Source organism: Carassius auratus, chromosome 20, assembly GCF_003368295.1.
Source record: "Carassius auratus strain Wakin chromosome 20, ASM336829v1, whole genome shotgun sequence".
Taxonomy (NCBI): Eukaryota; Metazoa; Chordata; class Actinopteri; order Cypriniformes; family Cyprinidae; genus Carassius; species Carassius auratus.
This window is the reverse complement of record NC_039262.1, coordinates 9,306,865-9,318,059: the sequence shown is the minus strand read 5'-3', so window position 1 is coordinate 9,318,059 and position 11,195 is coordinate 9,306,865. Positions and strand designations below refer to the sequence as shown.

Below are 11,195 nucleotides of genomic sequence, written 5' to 3'. Positions count from 1 at the left end.
ACTTCAAGTGTGGAGCTTCTAAGAGCAAGCCTGGGGCAAAAAAAGTGCTGGGAGATTTTTTCGGAGGTGTAAATTAATCTGGGAGACATACAGTTCTTTAGCAATCACAACAACATGACAGCCTACTACTAAGATAAAATACAAAATACCCTCTAGTTTGAAATATCAGCACAGACTACTTGTTGTAGTCTTCACAGTCTCAGCGCAATACATCTGCATTTATGACAAATGTGCCACAAGTATTTTCCAAAAGCAGGTTTTAATTAATCACCTGTGCAGGCTTTTTACAAAAAAAGAATACATCATAAAGAACTCTTACTTATCTTGCAGAGTTATTAATCATCAGCGTTAAACATATGGTACCTTTCATTGCATTCCGTTGTAATTATGGTGCAGATTATTTTTCATTAGGCATCACTCCCATCACAGATGGAACAAGCACATATTTTGAGCTTATGAAGCTAACAGTACTTTATATCACCACAAATAGCTCGGGAAAGGGTTTACTAGGATTTTTACAAAGTGAATTACAAAGATTTAAAGATACAAAATGCTCATCTTATGGAAGTTTAGTATTAATAATTTTTTAAGCCTAGGGTTTTACCATGTTCAAATCCATTTTTTTAAATGCTGTTCAGCCTAGGCTGTCTCAAGTGTATACTGCAAGAAACCATGGATGAGCTATAGGTTTTTTTTTTCTGTGGTTTTATGGCTACAGCAAATGCTGGCTGCAATGAATTCAGAGTCACAGTGTGATACCTGCTTTCTTGTTTGAGGCTTGAGCCAATGTTCCTAGAGCTCAGTCTTCTGCTGCATGACTGACCTCCAGATGACCCATGTTCCTTTCTTTGCATGCTTTCTCCTATTTTCTTAGTTAACCAGCTAAGGACTCATGGCCAGATAAACAGACATAAAGATAATGCTTTTCATACAACATTCCAGTAAACAGAGTAATCAGTGAGGTGCATAGGAGTGCGGGAAAAAGCAACACTACTGATGCAACAGACCTTGAAAGATACTCAGGGACATACTGTTAATAGAGCAGAAAACAACGGCAAATGTATGTATAGAAGGATGATTCAAGGATCAAATTTATCGGAAAGTAGTCAATAATTTTCTCCTGCAATGTCCTGGTGGATTATACATGTTGTTAAGAAATCTCTCTCTCATCAAAGAAATGGCTTATACATAATGACATTCCTTAGGGACTGCATACACATTTAAAAGGGTCTAGAGTGTGTTGGAAGCACCAGAAGCTACAACAATTATAAATGTCTTGCTGTAGTAATATATGACCTAAATTACACATAGACACCGTGGATCTGCTTCTTAGTGCTTCCAATTGAACATAATCATCTTGTAGTCAAATTGTTCAGGGCATATTTTTTGCTGCCAAAGCAGCAAAGCCATAAACACCCCTGATGTTAGACTGAGTGAAAAACTAAGGCAGCCTTTTGTTTAACGAGCCACAAGTTAAGCATTAACTTTGTGGAACACGAGAACGTGTTACAAACAAAACCAGAATAACAAAGAACCACTCTCAACTGCATTTAATTGTTAACTTTGCTTGTCTCTGAGCATGTCACGATGCTGACACTTTAACACACACTAACTGCTTTCCCTCCAGAGAAGCAAAGACAGACGCTCTCTGATCTGAGAACAGGGGATCAGCGCGTCTGTCAGGAGCTGTGGAAGAATAAACAACAGGAGCAAACTGGTTTTGAACGATGAAGGGGGGCAAAGGCTGTTATGTTGTCAGGGAAATGGAATGTGCCGATCTGCCTGCATTTCCTCCTGCTTGTTCTGCTGACAACAAAATAGAACCTTAGCCTGGGAAAAATCATGGTGTTCATTTTAAACTTACAGATGGGCATAACCGTTTTGGTGAACATGGCCCTTTTGCCTTTTATGAGGCTAGGAAATGTAAAATGCTTATTAAGATCGAGATATAAGGTTGTGCAAAATTCGGAATTGAAGAATCTGCTCTCTTTTAATCTATGAGGTAGAACTGGAATTGGCCACTCTCTGCAGAGCTTAACTAGAATTTGAATGAGGAAAAATCTACATTGATAATGTATTCTGGGAAATGAATATGTTTTCCATCTTAGTCCAGAAAATGCCATTATAAGTTATCTGTCTGTCAGTCTGTCTGTATGTCTGACTTTCTAAATTCAAGGCTTTTAAAACTTTTTTCAAAACTTTCAGACAACACTTTGTCAAGCCAGCTTTCAAGCTAAATAAATTAATTTCTTTACATTCCAAATTAATTTGATATTTATGTTATATAAACAAATAGAAATCCTGCATCAGGTTTATATATTATATTGTATTGAAATTAAAGAATTTAGTTGAAATTTAAAAGGCTCTGATTGGTGAACAAACCTGCAAGATTTCCCTAGGAAGATGCTGCTTCAAGATCCACATCGACCAGAGCTTGCACGTTAAAAAGTCAAGACAGGTGTCAGAGAAAAACTCAGTATAGTGATTGAAGGTAAACAAGTGCATTGACCAACAACTGGCAATATAATTATTGCTGAAAAGCCAAACAGAAAACACCAGTTACCCAGTTCCTGTCAGCGCTTAGTCAAGTTGTTCACTCTTCAACATCCAGAAAGCTAAAGCTCAGCTGGATCGCCTAAAATGCCATCTTGCTGTTTTTTCTCAGACACTTTCCATTTGGCAGATGATATGAAAATGTATTTAATCATTGGACTGGCCTTAACCCAAAGCTTATAATTTAACAGCCTCTGTTAGTCTGACATACTTTCTCAGAAGAAAAATCTGCTAAACCTCCTTGCACCACCTCAGCCTCTGCATTAACCCTTCTGTCTGACAGCTAGTTATTAGCTCATTCTCTCCGATTGACCAGTCATTTTGAACTCTCGTTTTTCATTAGTTCCTCACCAGGCTTTCTAATGGGTCTGGTGGCAGATAAGCACACAACTCTGGGATAGAAGCACAGCAGGATATGACATTGCGGGCTGGGGCCCTATAAAGGTTCAGCGATGGTAAGAAAAATCTCATATGAAATGCCATCGAAGCCAGCTGGCTCATAACAGGAAACCAGTCCTGATAATAGTTATTTGTGCAGTGATAGGGCGTAGGGCTGAGAGCACACTTCTCTCAGATAAAGGCTCAGGGAGCACAGCCTACTAATAGTATCAAAGTGTAGAAAAAAGGAGGGTGAGTAAAGATGGCAGCGCTGAAAGCAGAGAAGAGGACAATGAACTGTCAGTGAGCTGCTCCATCAATAGCACAGTGTTGTGGGAATTCTACAAAAGGGCCATAAGGGAAATGTGTGAAAGAATTGTCAATACCCTCTCTTCACCCGATGTGGGAACACAATCTATAACATCACCTCAAAAACACAACTCTTTCTTGCAGGTCTAAAAAAAAGATCTGTGGTGTCCTGTGAGAGTGAGGATTAAATTGTCATTTTGGCATGGAAGCTGAACTCACTGTACGGTCAAAAGCAGGGTCAGGGCCCTTAAAGCACAGGCACAGTTTGGAACGCTACCCCGCTGCACTCAGAACCTGTGACTCACTCTGACTGTAAGAGATTGACTGGCAGTGTTATTGTTGTATGACTGTGACAGAGAACTTAAAGGGGTCATATGACGTTGCAAAAAAAGAAAATTATTTTGTGTATTTGGTGTAATGAAATGTGTTTATGCATTTTAAGGTTTAAGTTTTAAGGTTTCCACATACTGTACATTATTGTTTCTCCACTATGCCCTGCCTTTCTGAAACGCATTGACTTTTTCAAAGCTCATCGTTCTGAAAAACGAGTTGTGCTCTGATTGGCCAGCTATCTAGTGCGTTTTGATTGGTTGACCGCTTAACCGTGTGATGGAAATGTTACACCCCTTACCATACTGTGATGCCGTGTCCCGGCGCAACGAGACAAAACCAATAAAACCAATTATAAACAATGCATTTGTTACATCTATTGGGTAATAATTACTGATCATAATTACTTCTGCTATCTTTTAACATGTTGTGTTGCATCGCACAGCGTAAACATAAAACCATGTCTGCATTTGTGATCAGAGAAATGACAAACAACAGGCGCTACTCTGGACTGCTCAAAACTCGCGTTTGAATCATCATATGAAAACGTACTACAAGGCTGTGAGTCAGCAGTATTTGTCAGCATCATAGACTGTATGTGATCAGCAGGCGCACCGAAGGGGAAACGGGAACTGAATTCACAGGAAAACTGGCATTGTAGGCCACTCTTCCAAGAAACAGTCATTGTCCCCTGTCAAATCCTTTGCACACATTTGAATATTTGGTTTGAACTGTTCTGGAACAGTGTTGTAAACTCAACTTAACCACTGATTTCTAGTTGTGTCCTGACTGAAGCGCGCGGCTTGAATACGCCCACACAGAAGAAAAAGCAGCGAGACTGTTCTTCAAGTTTTTATTTTATTTTACTGTTTGCTTCGCGATGAGAGGAATAAGACATAAATCAACCAAACAAAGTAGTTTTTGCTTTCACAACAAAACAGCATCTCAGTATGGCTTCCTACAGAGTGACATAGACATGTGGGGGCGTGCTTAATAAACGAGGCATTTTAGGAGGGTGTGACTGACTCTTAACTTTCATAAAGAATCTCTCTTTGGGTTTGAGACTTTAGTCTTTGCAACTTTAGGGATCTTATCTATTCACAAACAGTTTGTAACAATCAAAAGAGAAAAGAAAACTTGAAATAAATTAAAGGTGATTTTCTCAATATTTCTTTTTTTTTGCACCCTCAGATTCCAGGACAAATAGTTGTATCTCGGCCAAATATTGTCCTGTCCTAAACAAACTACATCAGTTGATAGTTTATTTATTCAGCTTTCAGATATGTATATCAGCTTCAAAAAAATTTAAAACATATTTTCTTTCATTAAAATTTGGGTAGCATTAGAAAACATTTACAATTGAATGGACAAATTTGTGCGGCTTACAAGCAAGCGGGAAAAGAACAGGCTGGATTTGGATTCATTCCTTGTTTTGGTACAAAGCAGCAAAGTTTTTTATTTACTTCCTGGAACTTTTAGTGTTTTGAGCCATTCACACAGAACATGTTTGCTTTGCATTTAAAAATTGAATATAATAACGTATTTAAAGCACCACATTTTTAAAAACATGAGATGCGGTAGAAGACATGGATGCAATGACCAAACACATTCAATCTATCGTATACTGACACATAAGATCAATTAAAAAATTAATGTATAATGTTTTCCAATTAAAAAACTCAACAGAGTAATTTCTTGACAATGTTTCACATTGCTCACCGAAAAGACAGCAAACTCACATTTACAACCCAGGTGTTTTCTATAGGCCTTGACGATGGAATGTGGTGCAAGAATCAACAGATAGGCTATGAGAATTAGCTACGTTCACACTGCAGGGCTTAATGCTCAATTCCGATTTTTTTTTTTTATTAGATTTTTTTACAAGGCCGTTCACATTTCCAATTAAATGCGACCTTTTGTGATCTCCTATGTGAACGTGAAATGACCCAGAAGTGACCAACATGTGCAGAAGAGTACTCAACGGTGAACGACGTCACTCGTTGTTTGCGGGAAGTAGCTAACGTTAAACCATGGATGTCAACAACAGTGTAAGTCAACAGCGGAGCTCTTTTTGCAATATTAAAGTTATTTTCCAAACAGAACCAGCACCAATTACAATCTTCTTCGTTTTCAAAAGAAAATTAAAAAAGAAGGAGGAGAGCAAGGTTTTTGGCCATGGCGTTTTTGGAGGCAGTTGTTAGCAACGTCGGTACAGAGAAACGTGTGGGTGCGGAGTCCACAGCCAGGAGTGGTGGGATACTGATGTGAGTGGCTCTTCTCGTTCCCGCCTACTTCAACGCAGAATTATGACGTTTGTAGTGTTTTTAATGACGTACGGGTCGGATACATGTGGCCTGGCCGTTCAGACGGAACGTAGCCTTAGTTTTTTTTTTTTTTGTGATGACAGCACTCAAATTCCACGTTTATGTAAATGTACACAATCTATAAAATAAAGCATTATGTGATTAGGGGTAACAAATGTATTATTTAATGAGCACCCTAGAACTCAAACAGAATCCAGTACTGTAGGTTTTGTATAACTTAAGGTTTTGTTAAACTTTTATTTATTATTATTATTATTGTTATTTTCAAAGTTTAAATGAAAAACAGATCTTCAATGGTCTGAAGCTTTTGGTCCCCACAGTATATATTACAATGCTCTTCCACTTTTCTATGGAATAATAACAGCAAAAGGAGCTCTTTTAGGTAAAAACTCTATACCTGTTAGAGGCAGAAGATAGATACAAGTGTGTTTATCTGTATGCTTGCAAAGGGGTTCATATACATCAACTGCTAAACTCATATAGAGGGAATGATTAGTTATCTTGGCAGCGTTTTATATGAAGCCCATAAAATACTGCTTTCTCAAAGCCTAAGCCTTCAGCTGGATATATTGAATGCAAGACTGCCACATGGTCATTGTTACCAAAAGCCATTTTTTCTCCTGGTTTCTATTCCTCCGCTGCTCTCATCCCTCTTTCCTCCTCTTCTTTGTTTGTGCTTGACTTGTTTTCCCTGGTGTTCTTATATGATTACAGCGTGCTTGTTTACTGCAAATATGGCCCATCTCTCTTTTTTGAAGAAAAGTGAAGAAGTCCTGTGGATATTGTGTGTTGTCCCTTTATTTCTCTCACATCATTCTCTTCCATTTCTTTTCTGTCACTCTCTCACACATGCACTGCAGTATTCACACTCTTGACACCTAGGTAGGTGTGTGTTTATATGTATTTATGTGTACCAAAGCATCAAGATTCTTTCAGGGTTCTCTACATCTGCCTTTCAAAAAGATTCTCTCTCTCTCTCTCACACACACACACACCGTCATACACATAGGCAGAGCATCTATACATATTAAACACGCATGCAGACTACATAAGCACAGATGGGTGTATTACTGTGACACAAGGGGAATCCATTTCATAGGTGGATAATTGGATCTGTCTTTGCAGAATAATTCAAATCTAAATCATTCCAACTTCAAGCCCTGCCACTCGAGTGCCTTGTTTGTGTGGGGATATGTGTCTGCGTGTGGCATATTATGGTCACGTCGATACCATGTATCTGTGTGCATGTGTTATTGCATGTGTGTGCATGTGTTATTGCATGAGGGCTGGAAATTTAATTTCAGTAAATAAACTCTTGATTATGAATGGCTGGACGATGCCGCAAGAAAAATTACTCAGTCACTAGGCTGTCCGAGTCTCATGACAGCTAGTGTGTGTTATATATGTCCCTGTGTGTGAGGAAGATAAATGGAGGATTCTGAGGACCACACCAGACCAGACAGAAAAAAAACAGCTTCTATCGTATCATATAGATTTCAGGTCATGTAATGGAATATTCCAGGTTGAATGCAAGATACACACAGTCCACAGCATTTATGGCATAATGCTTATTACCATAAAAAATATTTTGATATTACACCCCTTTAATCTAAGAAAAAAGAAAAATCTGTGTTACGGTGAGGCACTTCGAACTGAATGGGGACAATTTGTAAATAGGTAATCCTTTTCCAATAATATTTCATCTGCTAGTTAAACAACATTAGTTAACATGAACTAACAGTGAAAAAATAATTTATGAATCAATACTAATTTCAATATTTGCTAATAAACTATTAGAATAAAAAGTAGCATCTATTAATATTATTTCATCTTTAATTCATTTTTAATTGTATGTTTTTAAATATATAGCTATAATTGAATCTGAATAAGCTACTGCTTTAATAAAGTGTTCTCCCTGCAAACCGAAACTTTAACTTGTTTTGACAGAGCTAATCAAGCATTCAGAACCACATGTCCTTATAATGAATCTCTAACCTTTCCTAGCTCTATTTCAAGCCTAGATTTACTATTGTTATATTTGACAAATCTGCCAAACCCTTTGGGTCTTGAAGGCTGCGAACAACACAAACAGCTGAAATATTATAAGCCTCCGAGCAAAGGTCTAAGTTTTTCATGAGGGCTCCGAACCAATCGCCGTGAGGAGGGCAGGATCTGCTGGTCGGGGCGGGGTTTTCTAGACTATTTAAAGTGCGGCGGTGCAAAGTGTTAGAAAATCCAGTGTACCTTGGAGGACACGTAAGGGGGAGGAAAACGTGTTTTGTTTTGCGGGATACACACAGCGCAAGCACCGATGGAGAGAAAGGACCATTAGCCATAGTCCTGGGGAAATACGCAGGTACGCGTCCGTTCGAGGCGTTATGTTGTGAACTTATTAACAAAAGCTTAGTGTGCAGCTCAACATTGACTCACCCTTTGCGTCTTTGTACCGCGCTCTGCGCGACTGGCTTGTTTACGCGCCCAGGTGCGCGTGGTTTATTGTGTTGTGAGGTGACCTACTACGGCTCTGTACCTAGACAGCATTTTTGGGCGCGTCAGAATAATTCCAACCCGCCTCTCTAGCATGACACTCACATAACCCCTTTTGTATTTCAGAAGCAGTATTCCATGTCTCTTCTCTGCCCTGTTATTGATGGGAAACCAACTGGACCGGATCACCCACCTGAACTACAGCGAGCTACCCACCGGGGATCCATCGGGCATCGAGAAGGACGAGTTACGTGTTGGCGTGGCGTATTTCTTTTCCGATGAGGAGGAAGAACTGGACGATCGATCGCAGTCTGACAGCTTTAAAGACAACAACAGCCCGAGCAAAGACGGTCCGGTTGCGCTCAACGAGGTCGAGTACTCGGCGTTCTGCTGCCAGGAATGTATATACTCCAAACTGCGAGAGAACGAGGACCTGAATGTTTATTCGGTGAAAACTTTATTGACCATGTGCAAACCCGGGGATCTACTGGAGTTAGTGGCCAACGCACAACCCCCGCACTGGGCGATCTTTGAAGGGGAGGACCAGGTTATTCACCTCTACAAGGGGGAGATCCGCAAGGACAGCTTGTTTGAGATCAGCTGCGGTCGGCAGGGCAGGATAGTGAACAATCGGTACCGCTACCGACCGCTGCCAGCTGATTTGGTGATGCAGAACGCGAGCGGGCACGTGGGGCTCAGCAGCGGCGAGATTTGCTGGACAAACTCGGAAAGTTTCGCAGCCTGGTGCCGTTTCGGAAAGCGGGAGTTTAAAGCTGGCGGGGAGGCGCACTCGGTCGAGCAGCGCTACTTTCTGAAGGTGCACCTGTCCGAGAGCACCGCGCACACGCTCATGTTCCGCAGCCTGGAGGAGATGATACGCGAGAGACGGCGCGTGGACGCCAGTGGCATTCTCAAGGAGCTGTCACTGGTGACCGGCAAGGAATGAGCGCTTGGGACTCTCTGCATGCCTTGAGCAAGGGCTGCTTACCTTTATTTCAGGACTTTGGGAGGGTTGTGCGTATTTGTGTGAACATGTTTTGTCAAAGACAACGCCCCTTTTGGTTGTGGTGTGATGGCCCCACTATAGTCACCCTGTACCCTCAAAAAGGAAAAAGATAAAACATAAGGTGTGCCCTTATCACAGATTGCCCATGAACCGATACAGCCCCCTCAAATTCGCACCCGAGCCCTGCTGCGGCAGATGGTGACCACGATGCGTTCACATGTCTGTGGCAAGCCGTTTTGACATTTATTCATTACTAACTAGCATTTGTTTTTGTTAATAATAGGCTCATTATTCATCAGATTATTCTGATTTTACTTCTGTTTGAACTACAAAGAAGCCATTCTGACTAAGCTAGTCATTACATATAAGTGAAAAATCAAATGTTAACAGTATGTAAAATGTTAAGGTAACAGTTAAGATCAATATCAATAGCTTTAGTACAGGGCATTTCAATTGGCAGCCCGTGGGCCCAAACCAAATCATCTTCATTCAGCCAGAGGGAAGAGTATGCACAGTTCACTCATATGCGTTGAATTGTTTTAGCACTAATTAGTTTGTCCACAAGGTGGAAACACTGGCCCAGGCTGTTTTTTCACAGCCAAAAAAAGAAAAGGAAGAGACATAACAACAACAACCTACTAGAGACCACGATATCAATAGATGAAGCGTTCACAAGCGTTTGTGTGAGGATTATAAGATATCCACGATTATAGCTCAAACGAGTATAAAGACAGCATTATCTGTCATAACTTCTTGTGAGAAATAGTGTAGATGCTGGACAAAGATGATTATCAGAGTTTGAAAGGCTGCACGTTCAGCTTTTCACATTCACTGAGCAATTAGCGATTAAATCCAATTAATCATGATTAATTACAGAAAAATATGTGATAAATTAGTTTTTTTTATTGACTTACAGACAGATACTAATGTTTTTATAAATTTTGGTGTTGGTAATATTAGTTTATTTTACTGCTGAATATGCATTTATATTTAATTTCTAATTTTATAGCCCTATCCCCTATTTTCAATTAAATAATCTGTCCATTAAATTAATTGAATAGCCCTCTCCTAGGACCTAATGAATGGTTACTAGTCAAGCGGGACTCGGAATAGTTCAGATCTGAACCACAGATCCTAAATGTGTACCATTGGATATTTGTTGTCATTATTAAAATTGTGACAGTTGAATGAATAATTAGGGTATAGTGAAATCCATAAATACACTAATTGCTATTGGACTACTCTATGTAAAAAAAAAAAGTTAAGTTAAAGGAATAAAGCTAAAACAGCTTGCCACATGTCTCCTATTTGACTGAACTCCAGAGCTTTAATATTAAATGTGGAGCTCAGTTATTGCATATCTGTCCAGCTGCATTAGTTCCTCTAAACCCCTACAGGCGACAACACGTGAGCCTTTGTTTTCATTCTGTTATTAACAAACGCAGCGAACATTTTTCTGTTTTTGGAGTCCATATTTTTGTATTTCAGTTAGTTCGTAAAAAAACAACATCTGTTTTTATTTAAATAAATGTAGATTGCCCTATGAAAATTGGGTTGGTCTCTAGCTCTTTTTCATACTGTTTTGCCTGCGTACAAATGCAATAAGCGAGCACGTGCTGGCTGAGGTAACCTCACGCGAGTGCCTAACCGATGCATTATAATTCACACATCAACCTTCTGTCACTGTATCGATCATTCCTTCATTTGATTTTTGATGGATTTATTTACCGCCAGCAGGGCAGTCGTTTGTTATCATTGCTGCATTAGTAGGGTATGCCTTGTGGGCAGCTGTTGATGTATGGAGACAC

At 39.8% G+C, this 11,195-nt stretch overlaps 2 protein-coding genes across 2 annotated transcripts in view; one reads left to right on the top strand and one right to left on the bottom strand.

The window, feature by feature from the left end:
* Positions 1 to 838, bottom strand: part of LOC113037910 (tumor necrosis factor receptor superfamily member 21-like) — a 21,466-nt gene extending 20,628 nt beyond the window's left edge. The window contains 1 exon segment of the mRNA XM_026195231.1: positions 824 to 838. Coding sequence (XP_026051016.1) covers positions 824 to 838 — 15 coding nt within the window.
* A 7,280-nt stretch (positions 839 to 8,118) lies between these two features.
* lratd1 (LRAT domain containing 1) lies at positions 8,119 to 10,308 on the top strand. The gene is made up of 2 exons (XM_026290922.1): positions 8,119 to 8,250; positions 8,508 to 10,308. Exon 2 carries the CDS (start codon positions 8,545 to 8,547, stop codon positions 9,325 to 9,327), a length of 783 nt encoding a protein of 260 aa, XP_026146707.1. The 5' UTR covers positions 8,119 to 8,250; positions 8,508 to 8,544; the 3' UTR covers positions 9,328 to 10,308.
* The last annotated feature ends 887 nt before the right edge of the window (positions 10,309 to 11,195 follow it).